The sequence below is a fragment of the Siniperca chuatsi genome, linkage group LG22 (assembly GCF_020085105.1).
Source record: "Siniperca chuatsi isolate FFG_IHB_CAS linkage group LG22, ASM2008510v1, whole genome shotgun sequence".
NCBI lineage: Eukaryota > Metazoa > Chordata > Actinopteri > Centrarchiformes > Sinipercidae > Siniperca > Siniperca chuatsi.
The window spans coordinates 7,235,114-7,254,932 of NC_058063.1; the positions used below are offsets into that span (position 1 = coordinate 7,235,114).

At 42.1% G+C, this 19,819-nt stretch overlaps 1 protein-coding gene across 1 annotated transcript in view; it reads left to right on the top strand.

Moving 5' to 3' along the window:
* Positions 1 to 19,819, top strand: part of efnb3b (ephrin-B3b) — a 79,040-nt gene that overhangs the window by 47,699 nt on the left and 11,522 nt on the right. Inside the window, exon 3 of the mRNA XM_044184877.1 lies at positions 19,723 to 19,815. Within this exon, the coding sequence (XP_044040812.1) occupies positions 19,723 to 19,815 (93 nt within the window). The remainder of the gene's footprint in view (positions 1 to 19,722; positions 19,816 to 19,819) is intronic.

Here is a 19,819-nt window from a genome sequence, read left to right on the forward strand (position 1 = left end):
TTCAACATTTTAGGAAATATGCTTATTTTCTCTCTTTCTGAGAGTGGAGTGAAAAATGGCTGGAGTAAGGGCATGGTTAGCCTAGCTTAGCATAAAGACCGGACACTAACACAGTGTATCTGTACACTTGCTTTCTTTCCAAAAGTGAGATGAGAAGATAGCTGGGGTTAGGCTGTGTTTAGCCTAATTTAGCATAAAGACGGGAAGCAGGGGCAAACAGCTAGCCTGCCTCTGCCCAAACAGAAAAAATACACCTACCAACAACTCTAAAGTTATCTTATTTACACAACATATCTAGTTTGCTTAACCCGTACATGAATAAAAATCTAAAAATGGCAATTTGTGATTCAAGGGGGAGTTACATGTTGGAGTTATTTTTTGACTAACAACAGTTTATCCATCCGCCTAGCATTTAGGTTGCCAGAAGCAGTTAGTGAGCACAAGTATTGGTTTTGGTCTTGGACGTGGACATGGTGGTAGAGGTTAGAGACAATGGTATGCAATGTAATGTTTGAACTTTGGACAAAGCCAGGCTTCCAGTCTTTATGCTAAGCTAGGCTAACCCCATCCTGACTCCACTGCCGTATTTAATGCACAGACATGAAACTGATCAATCTTCTCATATAACTTTCAGAAAGAAAACAAACGAGTGTATTTTCCATAATATTGAACGATTCCTTCAAGAAATCACATGCACACTGCTGGTGCTCTTTATGGGAGTAGTTTGTTTATAAGTAACAGGCATGATCTTTGCCATGTGTGAGGGAGATTATGGTGTTCTTGGGAGTCGGATTGGACCCGGCAGCTGTTCAGTAGAAGAAGATGGAGAGGAAGAGGAGGAGCAGGAGGAGGAAAAGTGAGAGAAGGAGTAAATTACAGGGAAACAGACGAGCTAGAATAATTTGAGCATGCAGAAGAAGAGAGGGAGGAATAGAGGGAAGCAGACGAAGGTTTGGCTGTGGACGGGCTGATGAAAGAGGATTGCTGTGTACTAGGAGGAGACAGTAGAAGAAGACAGTGTTGACACTCAGTGGAGCAAGAAGGCCCACGGCTCAAAGACACAAGGACAAACAATCAGCTGCAAATCCTTTTTAACCACCATTTAAGCAGCCCTAATTACCCCAAAAAACTCCACAAAGAACATCATTATCACTCTGCGCTCGTGCACATTGTGTGCGTGCATGCACTCGTACTTCACTTGTTTATTGAAGAGAGATTCATTAGCGGACTGGCTGTTTACTTGTTCTTGACTAATCGTCATTGTTGTGAGATACTTGGGTGCATTTCACAAATACAACAAGGCATTTTTCGGCAATTTTTACCCCCGCCTCTCGCCGTCAGTGCCCAAATCCTTCCCCTCCCCACACACACACACCCTCCACCTTTATTGGCTGGAGGATCTCTCTCTCTCTTTCTCCCTCTCTCTCAGCCTGGCTCAGCCTGGCTTATTTTTACTCTAGGGTCAACTCAAGCCAAAAAAAGCTTAATTTGATGCATGTTGTCCGCTCTGGAGAGCCAAGGGTTTTGATAATTGTTTAGAATGCACAAAACGTATGAGCCAAAAAAGCTGGGAAGTGGAACGAGCAGTGGAACTAATGGTTCTGATGTTGTCATGGTCTATGTAAATCTGTGTGACGTGCTGCGGGGCCAGATGGGGCAAGGCTCGATGGTCGCAAATCAGTGACAGGGTTTGGCATCTTGAATGTCACAGGGAGCGGAGCACCGAGTAAGTGATACAGTAAAGAGTTTCAGATGAAGACTGCTTCAAGCAGTCCCTGTAGTTCTAATATTAATCCTCTCTGTTCCCTCTAGGGGGGCTTATCGTCCATATTAGTACCACACATCTGCTGCTGCTGTATGTGCTGATTATATATTGATGAGGGGGGTGGATAATTGAATACCCTCATCTTGGAGGGAAGCGTTTGGTCGCTTGGTCTCGTTTCTCCACTTCAAACTACGTCAAGTGGGTGGGGGAAGGTGGAGCTGGTTTGCCACTTTTGTGTGTGTGTGTTTGTGTGTAATACCCTTTTGTCCGCCTCTACCCACCCCCAGCTCCAGCTTTAGATCCAGGCCCTAACCATGGCTCCAGCCCTGCTAACCACTGGTTTAATATATGCAATTAAGAAGCTAATTAGAGTAATTAATTCAGCCAGGGCCAAGGCCCAGCCTGGCCCCTATTCACAGCTTTGGAACTGCCATAATCCTCCTCCCTCCACACACACACACAAACCACACAAAGAATAACACACACTCAGACACCGCTATGCCCTCATTATGAGCGGGGTCTTTGTTGGCTGTGTGTGTGTGGTGCCAGAGAAGTCGGAGATGAAGAAAAGGGTGTAAATAAAGACAGAGAAAAAGTGAGGCAGTCAGTTTGGTATAATGAGTGAAAACAGTGAACTAATTCATTGGCACCTCCAGCCTCGCTCGGCTGCTCTCTTGGTGGCGCTGCGAGAGAAGAGGGCCCTGTTGTGGCAAATAGCATCTTACCTCATCTGTAGCAACAGTTCTGCTGTCATTGCCTCTGGAAGCCAGCCGGCTGGGAGGAAAGACAAGGTTTAATGGAGAATGCCCAGTCTGTTTTATTGGTTTAACCTTTATTTATCCAGGTTTGTCCCTTTGAAGATTTAAGAACTGTTTTTACAAGCTTAACCTTGCCAAGAAAGCACTATTACATTATTGCAAGTACATTTCAAGTTATTCGAAGCTTTAATTAAGGATAAAATCCTATTTTTTTATTTTATTTTACAATATAACAAGGTGAACAGGGTAGTTTGTTAGTCTTTAGTGATTCATACGCACACCATAAACCTTTGATAGCTTGTATTTGGCTCAGCTCTCGTTGTACAGAAAGAAGAGAGTAAGTAATACCAGGTTTGTTATTTTTGGAGTGTGATTAGGAAATGTGTGATGAATTGAAGATTAGAGGAGCGGGACTGATTTACGGCACTTGGAGCACTCTGCTTTAAACGGATTACTGATAAAGTAATCGAAGAAGTTTTGGCGGCGGCGCTCGGGAAGAAAAAGGTTGCTCAACCCACAAATATGACACCGAGTGACAAATTAGTCATAGTTTATTTAAGGCTGGTGCGTTATATGAGATGCTAACACGATTCTGCCTATTTGCTGGGATTTGTGCTGCATTTTTTTTTATCACTGAGTACTCCTGTGGAACTGATATTTTTACCTAAGTACCCATCATTGAAGACATTGACATTGAAGTGCACTCTTTTTGCTCCCTGAGTGTAGAGGGTACATCACACTTATATCAGTCCTTACACCACCAATCAGTTCTTGTTATGTGAGATTTTGTCAGTCAGTTTGTGAGTGGAAAATGTCTCCCATCTGCCATGTTTTGGCATGCTTTGTTAGCTTTTTTTTTTTTTTTTACCAGGCCTTTAAAAGAGCTGCTAGCAGTCCTTGGAGGTAGGAGTAGTGGGCTTGTGAACCTATGGGAGCTGGCTGTGTTCATGTGTGTGCTGTCAGTACTGTGTGTTAATGGCACGTTTTAAAATTTGAATTAGCCTGAGCTTTTTTTACACTAGAAACTCACACTTGACCCTGTTAAAAGTTTAACTCAGGTGGGAAACTCGCTTTCTCTCTGTCTAATTCTCTGTTTCTGTCATTCTGCATGTCTGTCACTGTCTCCAGCTCTCTTTCTGCATCTTTTAGACGCTCTCTCCCCTGTTTCAGTTCCCTGCTGTAAGTCGAAGACAGCCCTAAAAAGTGAGCGGTGAAGAGATATATGCATTCCTTTTGCTATCGGATCTAGCAGAATAATGACTTTTCCACTTGCAAATTTCACATGCATGAGTCAAAAGATAAAATCAGAAAATGAAAATTTTGCTATAGGTTTCCAGATCAGGACATACTGATAATTTTAACCATCAAACATGGTGGAGAAATACACTTAAATGAGAATATTAGGTTTAAACTTCTTAAAATCTGCTTTCACATATACATTACATGCTCTGGTCAAGTTCTTTTTAATACCCATCTTTTGATTTTGACTTGACTTTTGACAAACAAAACTGCATGTGAATGATTTTGTGTTAAGCAGGTTGAACTGGAAGAAAGCGATACAAGCATCCACCCTGCTGAAGTGCCCTTAAGCGAGACAGTGAGTCTTTTCCAGCAAAATAAAAGTCCAAGCATCATATTATCATTCATGCAGATGTTTTTATATATTTATGGTGAGGTGGCAGGTATGGTTCAGTGTCTCCCCAAGGACACTTTAGCTGTCTTTACGTGGACCCTAATATTCCACTGATAATCGGGTTGAGAGGGATGGTATAAACATTAATGATGATAATCCGTTTAATAGGAAAATATTAGCGCCTAATAACCATTTAAACGCTTAATCTGGTCGTTTCAATCTGGTTGGAATAAATATATTCTTTCTGAGCATGTTTGCTTAAACGTAGTACGTACCCATAAAATATTTGTGATTATTTAGTAATGTTTTGCTGAACTTAAGTAAGATTTACAGTCATAGTTGCTGCACAGGTTTGTTTTACACACTTATATCTACTGTGACAGACTTGGTGTTGTGTACTCTACTTTGTCAGTGTGAGAATGATTTTATCAGGCTAATAAAGCTTGTTGAACTTGAAAACTAAGGTGACAGAAAGAGACAGACAGATATCTTTCAGCTATCAGATGAAATAAACTCTACATCAAACAGACAGGAATGCAAACAGACCTCAGGACAGCGACAAGAGAAACTGTGTACTAATGAGCACACACGCAACCATACAGGTTTTTCCAGTCCCGCTTGCACCAGACATCCGTGGATGATTTCACTTAAGCAAATGGGACCAGGAGATTAGACGCTAAAAAACACACATTTGGGGAGGAGATGCAGACAGACTTCAGCACACACACACACACACACATGCTCACATGCATCAACCCCAAGACACACTCATGACGTGCAAATAAGGTTTAAGACACACACGTAAACACACTTCAAAACTGAAGACAGACTGACACATAGAGTGCATATACACCCATATTTCTGAAAAGCAGAGAGAAGCACACACACACACACACACACACACACACACACACACACACACACAAAACAGACAGACTGCCATACAGCTAAGAACACAGCTTATAGCAGGCTGCTGTAATCACAGAGGAGCTAAACAAACACAACTGTCATCACTCTCTTTCTCTCACTGTTGCACACATATAGAAATATACACTCAGACACACATTCAGTTTACATGCACACACACACAAACAGTATATAATTGCCCTATGCTTTCTGGTGTCCATCATCTTCCCCTTCATATCTCATCCTTCTTTCCATTTTCTCTCTCTCCAATCTCTCCCTCGAGCAGTATGCAGGCTCAGATGTCAAGATATATTATTTCGGCTGGCTGGCTCCCATGTTCTGTACATGTGTGTGTGTTTCTCCTGTTTTCCTCTTTTGGAAACAAGAATAATGGTGGTGGGGGGGGAGAGAAAAGAGGAACGTTTCTGAATTCATACACACACGCAAATGCATGACTCAGTATTCAAGTATTACAGTCATGGTTCAAGGACATTTAAGGCAAGCATACACACACACTGCCGAATTGTATTGAATCTGTGTTGATCCATTAGGAGGACCTCCGTGCTCGTCAGGATTGTGTAATAGCTGGAGTCTTGGCTGGTGCATTTAAACACAAACTGAGCCAGGTTTAAAGTGCTTCTGTGTGTGTGTGTCTGTGGTGTGTGTACACATCGTGTCTACAGCCTATGACATAGCCGCTGGTTGAAAGAATGGTATGGTAAGAAGGAAATTTGAGGGGAAAAGAAAAGAGAGACTGTTTTTTATGTCTCCAGTGTTTCTTGATCTATGAGTTGGGGCCCTAAAATGGATGGTATAGCAGTGGCATGGAAAGAAATAGTGATTGTATTAGTAAAAGTAAGAGTAACAGAATAATAATAGTAGTGATAGTTAAAATGTGTCACTGCTTTTAACAAATCTGCTTTATATGAAGAAAAGAGAGTTTTAACTAAGGAGCAAATGGCCAGTCAGTATTAGGGAAACTGCTTTGAAACTGTAGCTCCTGAAGCTACAAGCTACTCTTCATTGGAATTTGTTAAGCTACTCAGGAAAAAGTAGCTTAACACAGTGATGCTGGGGCGCCCATGGTGGCCTAGGGGTTAAGGCGCCAACCATGAACTGCGGCGACCCTGATTAACGTTCAGCTGAGGACCTTTGTTGCATGTCATTCCCCATCTCTTTCTCCCCTCATTTCCTGTCATCTCTCTACTTTCACTATCTAATAAAGGTATACAATGCCCAAATAATGCCCAGTAATTTAGGAGTCTATTTTCTTCGAGAGAAAATGAAATGAAGAGATGTAGCATTTGGTTGCACGACCTAGCTATTCAGTGAAATAAATAGCGTGCTACTGGAAAACATGATTTTGAACTACCCCAAAGCTACTAGTAGTAGCGTTGCTACATGTAGCGTCACTACTCCTAAAACTGCATTGTTACTAATACTACTACTAGTACTATTGCAGTTACTATAGCCAATATTTTCTATGGGTAATAATATCGCTGCTACAACTACTACATGATAATACTGCACAAATTATTAGATTTGTACAGCACATTCAGATTAATAAAATTACAAAGTACTTTAATACAAATGAACCAACAAACCAATCCTATAAAGTCATAAGATCTTAACCACTATAGAAGACCATAGGCATTTAGCTCCACTTTTACTGCGTGAACAGGGTGACCAAGTGAGCAAAATATGTTTTTGGTAACTTGGGTTGACCCAACCCTTTAAAAACTACACAACAGAGAGTGTACTCCGTGCCATCATTATACATAATTGAGCTCGTTATTGCTCTGTATCTGCCACTAGGTCTAACATTTTTCCAGCCTTTGAGTGTAATCTATTTTCCTATACCTGGCCAGCCAACAAGAGAGTGCAGCCAAGAGTTATAGCAGCTGAGCTTAATGATGTGTAATGTAGATTAGCCCTGTGTTGTGACATATTTTAGCTAAATCTTAAATAAAGTTTTACCTTAATGGCAAATCCAATTGTTTCAAAGGTCTTTCCTATAGGTCCAGTCACGCTTCTGCAGTGGGCAGGTCTTTAACACTTCATCACAATCGAAAGTGAGACAGGAACTGTTAGGTTTGTGTTTTATGTGTGTGTGTGTGTGTTGCAACAGGAGATGAGAGACCCTTACAGGTATGCATGTTTATTAGGTGGTGGACCTCAAAGCTGCACTCAGGCTCATTAAAATGTTTGATTGTGTTGCTGTTTATGTGCACGTTCTTCCTTGAGCGCATCATTTATCACACTCACACACACACAAACAAACACGCACATTTTCCAGTGGCTGGCGGTTTTTGTCCTTTCTGAGCTCTCATGGAGTTCATTAAAAGCTTTAATTAGACTGACAGTTATGTGTAATTACAGTCTTTAAGATGTACAGCTCCTCTACAGGCCCACTCCTTCACTGCCTTCTTTCAAAAATCATTGTCTGAAGGGAAAAACTCTTGTGTGTTTGAGAGTGTTCATACATGTGTTTGTGTGTATTTAGGAGACCTAACCTCCTGTAAGTTCGGGTTCTTTGACATTTGCCATTAATATAACCCAGAGTGACATTTATGAGGCCCTTTTCTCTAACAGCTCCTGCCTCCCATGGACTCGCCCGCCTTTTCCCATCTTTCTCTCACATTTTCTTCCTCACTCTTCCTCCTCCTTCACACCCTTCTGCTTCCCTTCTTCTTAATTTAGAAACCCCTCCCCTCTCCCCGCCGCCATCTTCCCACTTGCTTTCGCTTTCTTTCTCTCCTGCTACATGTCACAGATCGCTGTCACGTTCCTCCCTTCAGACCGTTGACCCACTTCCCTCTTTTTTGCATTGTTCCTAGCTTCCTGTTTTACCAGACGTTTGTCCTTCAGTCGAGCAACTTCTCCCCTTCATCTTCCCCTGTTCTGCCAATTTCTATTTTACCAAAAGAAGCGTAACCTACATATCAAACCCAAAAGCAAGAAATAGACTTATTTGACCGCCTGTCCTTCAGAGAGGTTTTATATAAATTCAAAATCACTTGGCCTGTGATGTTTCAATATGATGGCGTTGTTTTAGCTTTTCTTATATTTTTGCGTGATTGATGTTATTAAAAATGGATATTAGCCAGTGTTGGATGGACATGATGCAGTTCAAAGTGTTGTTTCAGATGTTTTTCCTACCTTGTCAGGCATAACATTTCAAGGGAACACTGAATCTTGAGATTTGCTTTGATTTTAAAAGAAATAGAAAGTAGTATCAGCCAATAAATGAATCCAAAAATAGTTGTGTAAGCCTTTAATAACCATGAGGGTCAAACTGTATTCTCAGCGCTCCCTAAACGGCATCATGCCAATTTTTCAGCAATATCTCTATTGTCTAAAAGTCACTATCAGCTACAAAGTTGACTCAAAGTCACTTATATTAAGGAAATCTGACAGCTCAGTGGCCCAGAGGGAAGTTTTGGCTTCAGATACATATGGTGTTTTGTGAGTTGTTTTTCTAGTCGAAGGGTTTGTACCCCGTGGCAGAGCAGAATGCATGCGGCGAGGGTCGCCTCCTCCGTGTCTTCGGCATGTTCGTGGCGAGGTGCCAATGCTGTAATCCTGCAATGACAGACAATGTCACAGCTAGACTCTGCCTGAGAGGAAGCCCCTACAAAGAGGGGGACGGCAGAAAGACTTGAAACATAAAGGCAATAATTGAAAGGCGAGGGGTAGAGAAATGTTGGAGAGGAAGGAAAGCAAGAGCTACTGAAGGAGAGAGTGATTGCTGCACCAGACAGCTTTTTTCCCCCTCCCCTGTGATGAAAGTATGACAAAGTGACAGGAGACGTGGAAGTGCGAGTTAGGTGTAGTTGTCTCCTGTTTTCCTCTTCACTGCACAGAATTCATGCTTAAATTGAGACAGTAAATCAGACTAATGTGAGACTGAGGGCTTTTATTTAGTGATTGTGTGCTCACACAGGTGTATAAATGTGCAATCCTCTGTATTTGTGTGTGGGAGTGTGTGAGTACATGGATTTCTGAGAGTGGAGAGTGGAGGGGAGGGTTTTGGGGGCAACTTACTGGCCCAAAAAAGACAACATGATGAATGATGGGGGCATTAATGTAAGAGTGGGAGAGGGAGACATCCTTCCAGTACTATTAGTCATGACTATGGTATCCTGTAACCTGTGTTGTGTCTCACTCGCTCTGACTGGTTTTGCAACAGGTGTGTGTGTGTGGGGCCATTCGATGAAACCATGAGCCAGGCCCTGAGCTAGATAAAACGAAGACACAAAGACACCCAGTGTGGTGGAAATTTACTGTGACATGTTTTCAGTTGAGACACATTCAAAATATAAACTTGTTTTTATCAACGTCATCACTGCTGACCATATGACCATTCTATCTAAACTGCTTGTGTTCATCACTTCTTCAGTCTAAATGTCAGGAGACGGCAAGTGTTTCACCGTGCATGGGAGCATGCCTTGTTTACTCCAGAAATTTGATGTCTTATTTCCTCTTCTGAACATCCATATCATTACACTGTATGTGTCTTCTTCCTCGGCCGAGATTATTAAGATATACTAGTGGAGACTTCATAGAGTTTTTTTTATTTGACAGAAAGAAAAGAGAAGGAAAGGAGGGGAAAGAGGGAGTGAGTGATGGACTTCGCTGGTTTAACCCAGATCCAGGCAGCCGCTTGAGGAGTGGACAACCGGAGGTGTTTCGTTTTTATTCTGGGAGCGACTTGGGAATAAGAGAGGCTCGGAAAAAAAAAAAAAACATGAGCAAAGAGCAGGAGAGACAGTGAGAGGGAACGATGAGGCTGGCGCTGACCCATTTCTCCAGGCCTCCAATCTAGTGGCTGATATAATGCAGAACTGCTACCCACAAGCACACACAAACCTTAAGATGGACACATGCCGCAAGACGCCAACAGACAAGGACACATGCACACTGGGGTCTGCAGGCAGCCAGATTCCCGCCGATAACTTCAAGTGTTACTTCGCATTCTGCGCGACTGCGGCAAATCCGCCATCACCTCAGCCGGCACTGGAAAATATCACATTCAGACATTTAAACGCGACCACGAACTCACCGGTCCGCTCAGCCTCCACTCTTCTGCCTCGCCGGCGTTGGACTGCGTTACGCTACTGAGCCGCATCTAAAAAGGCTTTGCATGCCTTTTAAAAGCCTTTAAAAAAAATCTGTGCGGTAGAAGTCACTCAGGGATTCACTGATAAGTATTCATCAAGTATTGATAAGTAGTCATTGAAGTATTCATTCAATATGCATGCAGGTCCACTCAGAGGTGCACTTGACAGGCATTGCAGGGATAGCAGTTTCTGGCAGGTTTGTGGAAGTTAACGGATAGATACTCACCACACACACGCACACACACACACACAGAAAACCACGCAGAATGCCCTCGCTGCTCTAGGACAGGAACATTGACCCAGTTGTAAGGAACATTGGTCATGACTGTCCTACATGGCTAGCACTTTGCTAACGTTACACAAGGCTCATCCACCCAGTCACTAGGCCTCTTTTTAATGGCCCTGCTCCCTCTTTTCTTTTGCTTTTTTTCCCTTCCTCTTGTGCCTGCCTGTCTTTCTTTTGGTCTATTATGCATGTCTATGCTCTGGCGGTCACATTTATTTGGCGTGGATTATTTTCCGAACTGGGCAGTCAGACTTATTACGTTTGCTTGTCCATGATTTGTTTCTTGTCATTTAATTAACGTGAAAATGAATGGGGGAAAAATCGGCCTCTGTGTTTATGCCTACTGATGACCTTGTTTATTCCCTGACAGTGATAATGACTCCCCTCCTCGCCCCTCTGGGCCCTATATATCTCTCTTATATAGGCTATAAGCAGCTTTAGGCATTGTGTAGATTGTTTACTGATGCGTAGAGACACAGTGACCATACTGTGTAAATATTGCAGTCAACAGACATCATTAACCCGCTGTGCATCAAATCAGATTACTGGAGGAACTCTCTGAACTCTCTCTCACACACACACACACACACACACACACACACACACAAACACACACACAATGACAACATTCATGACCTTTGCACACATACATGAGGATGCACGAGTAAGGTCACACACATACATGATGACAATACCCAGCTGGATTATCAGTATGGCACAAGCAGTGTTGTCTAATAAATCATGATATGGATTTAGTCAAAGGCAAACGACGTGACAGAAAACAGCAGCATTTTTCAGGCCTCCAACAATGTTTTTTACTCACTGCCTCAGAACTAAACCATAAAATGGCAGCAGATCTGTCACAAGCAATCAGACTCCCTCTCAGGCACCGTGCATGCATGTGTGTGTTTGTCAGATGTAGAGATCAGGTGCGTTCCTCACTCTAGTCCTCCTTTTTGGATCTCTGATGGGCGGTAGGAGGAGGAGGGGGGTGGAGGCTGCTGCGCCGTGGCCCAGTTTGTTGTGTGTGTTTTGGTGCTGGAGGTTAATACGATGTGATTCTGAGTCACCCACCCTCCAAGCGCACGGGACATCGAAAGACGGAGAGACGGGGGGAGGGAGGGGTAGAGAGAGAGAGAGAGAGAGGGCTGGAACAAGATGGATGGAAAGCGAATAACTACTGAGAATGGCCTGTCCATGTCCCATCGCCTCTGGTTCTCTCTCACACAAATTCATATGCTGAAGCTTGCAGCAAGCTGGTTAAAATGACACAAATTGCACTAGTAAGTTTACTTTTATGCAAGTTTATACAAGTATGAATGTCATACTTGTATAAACATTTTATATCACATTATTACAGAATACAAATTATGGAGAGCTGCCATCAGAAATGTGGTGCCAGCAGAAATGAGAAATGGCTTTAATTTACAGGTAGGTAGGTAATTTAGGTAGTACAGAAATTTGATTGAACTTAACCTTTCAGTGTTGCATGAGTCAGATTAAATGTTCTCTTCTGTAAAAACTTTTTAAAATGTAAAAGTAATTAGTAACCATAGTAACCAAAGTATCCTTAAATGCCATATTTTGGTGCTTTTTTCACTCAAAGCACAACATGTAGCGGCATATATTAGTATGACAGATACTTTGGCTTCAATTTGAAATAAATGAAAACAGAAAAAAGTGGATGTAAGCCAACATTTCAACAGCCTTTCTCTTTATCAGCACAAATCTCTTCCCACTCTTGCATTACCTCATGTGACAAACACATATACCTGTCCTGTCTCCAAACAACATACATACCATCATGTCACCGTGAAACAGAGGCGGCAAAAACATGCAGACGTCTTTGTGTTGTCCTTGTTTGTAGCTGGTCCCATTTGTGGATCAAGTGCTACCACAACACAGCCAACAGTGGGCCTTTGTCTGCAACAATAGAATAAAAAACTTGCACTCTTTGCGGAAAAAAAGTTTGGAAAACTTCATGCTAAGTTGGAAGTAATGGTGTGTTGTGTATTTGGAGGTGGAATGTGAAAATAATACTCGGCTAGTGTGTTATTCTGTTATTCGAGGGGGAGCTAAAATAATGCCCGTTCTGTTTCAGTACACAACTTAATGCCTTTTCCCCTCCTTGCCGCTGCGGCGAAGTAATGGCTTGTGATAGCTTCGTTAATGCGTCATAGCCAGGTTATAAAAGCGCCATAGGAGATTTATGAAGACGTTTTTAGTTACAGGAAATTTCGATGGCGAGATCCAGGATTTTTTTTGGGGGGGTGGGCTAGTACGTGGGGAGAAGGAGAGAAGAGAGAGAGAATGAATCCTTCAGCTTTGCCTCAAGGGAGAGGAGATCAGGTTATATGCTCTTCATCATCTAGATGACACACATGGAGCTCATAGAGCCTCTGGAGAGTGAGACGACAAATTTAAACAGGAAGGCAACTGTAAATCCCACCCCCAAGTCCCCTCAACACACACACACAAACACACACACACACACACAAACACAAACTTCCCAGTCCACCCGAGTGACAAACTTAGTTTCGTGGTTATTTTTGAAAAATGTGGTCCAAAAGCCAAACAAGTGGAACTAAAAGGAGGATTTTAAAGGCAAAGCGGCTGTGAAGCAACACATTGGTTTTAGGTTGATTTGCACAGATGGGAACACTTTGCGCACACACTGACACAAACACACACAGACTACTCCACTCCAGCCTTAGCACGCACCAATGTGCCTGGAGCAAAAAAAGAAAAAAAAAAAGAAACACCCACTTGTCTTTGTGTCTTTCACGTTGCATTTTCATTCGTGATTATTGCGTTTGTTAACCTGACACACTCATGACGCCACTAACACGCCATCACACACCAGAGGCTAGCGGGGGCGCCGTTGTGCTCGTGCCATGTGAGACAGCACAGCATATGCAAGTGAGCTTTGTTCCTCCCTGGCCCTTGTTTGCCTGTTTATTCATTCCATTTCTTGTTTAATCTCCTCCTTTGCTGCACACCACATTCCGAATGTTGCTCCCTTTAATCTAGCTGTCATCGGAAAAGATGTTCCCACTTCATGCTTAAACCGTGTGTGTAATTTGATTGTGTGGTACAGTAGCTTGCTCGGACTGTTGCAATAGCTTGGCCACACATCAAGTGTTTATGCACAACAGCAGTACTCAGACAGCTCCACCTCAACCTCTCCTATCAGAACGAACGTGCAACTTCATAACTTTTCAAGTGACATGAGTGACATTAATATGCCTGGGAGCCCAGGGGAAAAACTGAACTTTGGGCCCCTGTTGACCCCCCTTCCTCTCAGTGCATTATGTATCCTGTCATCTTAAATTAAAACATATTAAACAGACATTTATTTAGTCATATGCACCACATAAAAGTACATTTGACATAGGCAAGAGTTTAAGTATTTTTTTAGTAAAATCTTACTGAGCTGAGAAAAAAAAAGCTGCTATGCTCCCCTCGGTTACTTTTACTTGCGTGCTCACAGCTTCAGCTTTACAAGCGGCAGGTTTGCAGGCTTTTTTTTTTTTTTTTTGCCCTGGGTTTTTTATTACAGGCTACATACAGGTCACAGTCCTAACTGCAGCCTGAGTGGAAGACTGTAAGCACTTCTTAGGATGTAGAAAATACTAAAACTCTTTTTCTGGTTAAAACAATATACAGTATATATAGATGCTAGAATTAAACATTAATGGAACGCAAGGACATAGTTTTTGAAGTAAAGTTAAATATATTTATTATAATATATACATAATGTGATTTTAATTGGTGTTAGTATTAATAATACTGCAATGTGCATAGCATTTCAATTTTTTTCTTGGACTACCATTCATTTGGAAATCCAAAACCAACTTAAGCCTGCATATGTTTACTCGTTTACGCCCTTGGGCACAGGGACCCTCAACAAGACAGGACCTCAAGATTAAGTGACAATGACCCAGTTAGAGCCACTTATCATTTCAGTTGATACTGTAATTTATTGGTGGATGTTCTCAAACTATTTTTAAATTTTGGGGCCCTTGCGGTTGTGTGGCCCTGGGGTAGCTGCCCAGTTTGCCTCGATAATAATTCAGCCTTGGATTCAGCAGTGCATTTTTGGTTTAAACGCCCAAAAAGCCCTGTTTCCATTTCCTGAAACAACTTAGTGCTCCAAAAAGATGGGAAAGCATATTGCACTAAAAGCTGGAAACAGAAATATTTGAAATCAGGCAATAAAACAGCACTTCTTGTGACTTTGGAGCGAAGCGAAATGTGAGCCGTGTCCCAAAGTAGACAGAAGGACGTGATGGAAATAACAACATCAGCATATATACAAATTCACATCACTCACATAGCAGCAAGTGTTTTGCTGCAGGAGGCCGGCTGTCACTCAGCATGTGTGGAATATATAACCAGGGCTGCAAAACACGCCACAGGAGGAGGGGGGAATAGAGTGGGAGGGCAAACATTGAGGTCCGTGCTGCGTCTTAATGCAAATGAAGTAGCTTTGCATAGTCCACAGCAACAAGTGACAGTCAATATAGAGCTGAACGCATGGCAGACGTGGGGTTTAAGTCCCCGAATAAATGAATAATGTGAGATATGATTCCAGTGGAGTCATCTTCCACTTTTATGTAATGGTGGGCCAACTTCAGCAGCGATAATGGAGGCAGAGAAGAGACTTGGCCCAGCACTGACCTTGGTAATAACAAGAGAGACACAGAGAAAGACTCTCATCCACTCTGTGATCTTTTCTGTGGACTAGATACACACTCCAGCCCGCTTGGCTGCCTGCCTCCTTGTGTGCAGAGCCCCGGCACTGTGCAGTCTGATTGAGGTTGACTGCGGTATTATTTCATTAATTAAGTTTTTCCACTTCCTCCGCCTCTCCCTCCTGTCTTCCTGTCGAACGAGGGTGGCGGAGCGACGCCCTTCCTCTCCTCTGTCCTCTGGCGCTTCACATCCCCCCATCACTGCTGATCATTGTCTCAATTACTCATCCCTCCTCTCCCTCTTTCTCACTCACGGTTCTTCCTCCTTTCTCCTCTTATCTCATCCCAAATTGCTCCATACACTCCTCCCCACTCTCTTTTTTTCTCTCTCTGTCCTCCCAAAGTGAGGTGGGGAAAGATTTGAAGCACGCCATTCCCACATCTCTCCATCTTTCCCGCACTCATCTCTGTCTCTCATCAGGATTTCACAGATGTTCTGTGATTATTTCTACCTTGATTTGGTGATATCTTTTCCCCCTCAAGTGCAAGGAAATTTTCAGCATTTTCAGTGTTTAGCAACCAAGATTGAGTTGGGAAATATTTCGATCCAAGGACAAAGCTATGATCTCTTTGTTCGCTTTGTTCATGTGAAATTGAGATTCACAGAAATAGTGGCACCTGTAACACGTCTAATGGATTTAAGAGGATTTATAGTGATATAGTTCACTGTTTTAACAAAAATTGCCTTTGTGATATTTGTGACCTGTTGATTATGATGTTAAAAAAATAACTTGCATTTGCAAAATCACATTTGTGGAGGCTCTCCTGGTTCAATTTGACTCCCCTGCTCTCAGTCTCTGTCTCTCTCTCTCTCTATGTCTCCCTCTCCTTTTTATCCATTACCGCTCCACTTTTCCATAATGGAGACATTAGAGTCTTTCACCTCTCTGCTATCTATCATGTCATTTAAACTCTTTCCTTACTTTCTGTTTTTAACTTCTCTACTTTTTCTCTGTTCTACTTCTTTTCCCCTCTTTCTATGAATCGTGTGTTCCTCCCTTCTCCTCCTGCCTGTGTCCACTGGGCTCTGGGTCATCTCCATTGTCTCACATAGTCCCCATCATATCACCAACAGCTTGTCACAGGCAATCAGTCTCCCTGCCTCGCTTCCCTGCATGGCCTCCTCCTCCTCCTTTCCTCGCCCTCGTCTTCCTCACCTCCCTCATCTCCCGTCACCTTCTTGTCCTCCTTTGCGTGTCAGTAGTTATTACTCTCAGAAATCATAGTCCTCCGCCCTTCTCTCTCAGATCAGTTGAGGATATTTACTCCATCCTCCATCCATTCCATTAAAATCGAGTATCTAGTGCGTTCCAACTGCATAGTATGAGGATTTTGTGTATGCAATAAAATACCCGGATGTATGCTAGATTATCAAGAGTTTCAGAGTATGCGACGTGAGTTTAATAATTTTAATTTGCATTAAAATTATACTTGAAAATATAATATGTAGTGGAAGAAATTACACCGATTTACATTTGTTATAAACAATTTTCATTCAACAGCAGCTGGGACTGGTAATGTGATCGATACAGTCATGTGATGCAGAGAATATGTATTACTTGTGAACTTCAGTGTGAACAGTCTGCTGGTAATGGCATACTTAGCCTAATCATTAATCTAGTACGCAGTATGCAGTACATACTGATTGAGTATGTAGTACGCAGTACGTTAGTATGCGATTTCGAACACACTCTAGAGCTGCTACACTCAGTTTTTGCCCTACGGCCCATTTTTTATCACATTCTGTTGTCCCTGCGCTGGGATGTACGATGTTAAGATAATTAAGATAGATTATATATTTTAAATCATTAATTTAATAATTGAATAATTTTGTTTTCATACACTATGCCTCTGGACAAGGATATGTGATTAATAATGTTAAAAAACATTATTGTAAATCAATTCTTATAAATAGGTGTGATTTAGTGCAGTTGGATGCTGTTAAATGATTATATCCGTGTACAGATTTCAATACAAAATTCTATTTTGCACAGAATCTGAAGGCTCAGACATTTTATCATACAGGAGACAGTCCCACATAGAAATAGAAAATATTTGGGAACCGAAAAACAGATGCAGAAAAATAGTGCAAATAAATATATGTTCTGTGTTTCATAATATACAAAAAAAAAGAATACATTTCTCATGTTGATAGCACTTGTCTTACTTTGCCCCACTTGATTGAGTAAACTGATTATGACCAAATGTATGTCCCTTAAATTTGTTGTGCCATAGAGTGATAATTTTGTATGAAAACTGGGCCTCATGCAAGAACATTTTTTGTATTTGTATCCTAAACGTCTCGTATGACTGTTCCAAGTCGGACTCACCAAACTCTCTTAACTGCACAAACTTGTCGTAAATGGTTCATTTCAACCTTATGAGTGCCACTTCAATCACCAACATGTTACCCAAAAGTAAACAATAGAATTTCACACCATGGAGCTTCAAGTCAAATCAGCAGATGAAAACATAACGACCAGAAACAATTAGAAAATACTAATAGTACAACTGCTAACTAATCATTAGAGCAGTGACAGACACAAAGAGTAAATTGTTTGACATAAAAATAACGTCTTTCTAAAGCTTCCACACGGCTCATAGATCAAATTTGTTCATACAAGTGGTTCTTGCAAGGGGCCCAATGTTTTTTGAATTCCTCTTAGTATCTCTGAATAATGTTCAAAACATGTTGCTACAACCTGAATATGACATCTGGGCAGCCAAAGATTTTTTTTCCAAAGTATTTTTCAATGACACAATCAAGCCCTGATGAATGAATTTGGCACACTCTACTTATTTCCATTTATTTGAACTTCATTAGGATAAATACAGTTTTCCTCCTACATTACACAGGTCTCAGACTGAAAAATACTATGATTTAAAATTATTTGTAACACAACAAATAATAGAAAAACTGGAATGTACAAACTTTTTCTCATTACTTAAATTAAACCATCTTTATATATCCTTTCATCCATCCCTTCTTCTGGTTTTCCCACCATACTGCTGTTCGCCTTGACCTCCGCCTGCTTCTCTCCTCCTCTGCTTTCACACTCTGCATCCTGCAGGGATGGAGGGAGAGAGAGAGAAGGGAGGTGTTAAAAGTAAAGCTGCCTCTTTTTCACCTCTCTCTCTCTCTCTCTCTCTCCCCGTAGCCCTCCACCATCCCTCCCTTTCTGCTTCGTTTCAGACAGGCAAATCTATAGCCTGAAGCGGAGGGCGGAGGGAAAATTATTTGTTATATTTCTTTAAGGAGACATGGCGAGGGTTAGCCCAGGGGCTATAATGGGAAAAATAAGGATAGACGAGTGGTGTGTGCAGTGGTGTTTGGGCGGGTTGGTGGAAGGAGGAAGAATATGTTCACTGAGACTGACTGCAGTTTGTAGATGTGTGATGCTCACTTTAAAGGCCTCCCTCATCTCTTCACCTCTCACCTCCTCTTTCTGTCCTCCTTTCTTTTGTCTCTCCTCTTACACTGTCTCTGCATCCTCATGTCTCTATCCCTCCACTTTTACCGTTTGATCCCTCCATCCTGATTCTCTCTGTGTGTTCCTTCCACCTCCTCCAGCATCTGTGACCCGCAGACCAGTGATCTTTAATGCATTCACTGGCATGCTTTATATAAGAAGAAGTGTTAGAGTGTTACAGGGATTGGTGCACACACACCCTCTTGCCCTGTGCACTTAGTCAGCACTGCTTGACCTTCTTTGGCCTCCTTCCTAGCTTCACTAGAAAGATTCCAGAACAGGTTAGGATGCTGATTGGAAATCTGACACTGTATCTCTACTTCTCCGTTTAAATTGTTGCATTCTTTTCAGTGTAAGAAAAAACTTTTCATAGCTTGAAAATGCCTGTATTAACGTATCACTTTTTAAAATCGAACAGTTCTCTTTAATTTGCTTAATTAAAACACAGTGATAGTGATAGTGTATTACCAATTGGAGCTGTAACTCATTCAACACAGTCTGTTTTCTAACCAATCAGGTCCAGTTTCTCTACACACACTGTGTTTTGTGTCTCAGGGGCTCCATTTTATTTCATATGCGCTCTTGATTGGATTACCATCCCTTTTTTCCATCAGCCAGTCGATGCCTCTCTAAATTACCCCCCTCTCCTGCTATTTCTCCAGCCCGAGAAGCAATTGCAGTTGACTGAAAGCGGTTGAGTCCATGCAGCGCGGTGGGGGTGTGAATGAAATCCAGTGGACTGCTAAATGCAGACTTATTAAAGTGCTGCCGCTTCGTAGTTTGACATTTCAGAGCTTCTGGTGGAGTTTTAAATCGCTGCCTCTGCAAATGTCAATCGCTAACTCTCTGGAATGGCTGACCATATGAATAGAAGCTACTGTTGTTGTCGGCTATAGATTGAGAGAGAGCGAATTTGTGTGGCTTTAACGGATGGGTTTCCACTCTGTGTGTGTGTGTGTGTGTGTTTGTGTGTGTACATACCACCCTGCTACTTGGCTAATTGTGTAATTTTGTGTTCCCATCCCTCCAGCTACGTCAGATGGGACGCGCCAAGGCCTGGATAGCATGAGAGGCGGAGTGTGTGCCACGCAAGGCATGAAGGTGGTCCTGAAAGTGGGGCAGAGTAA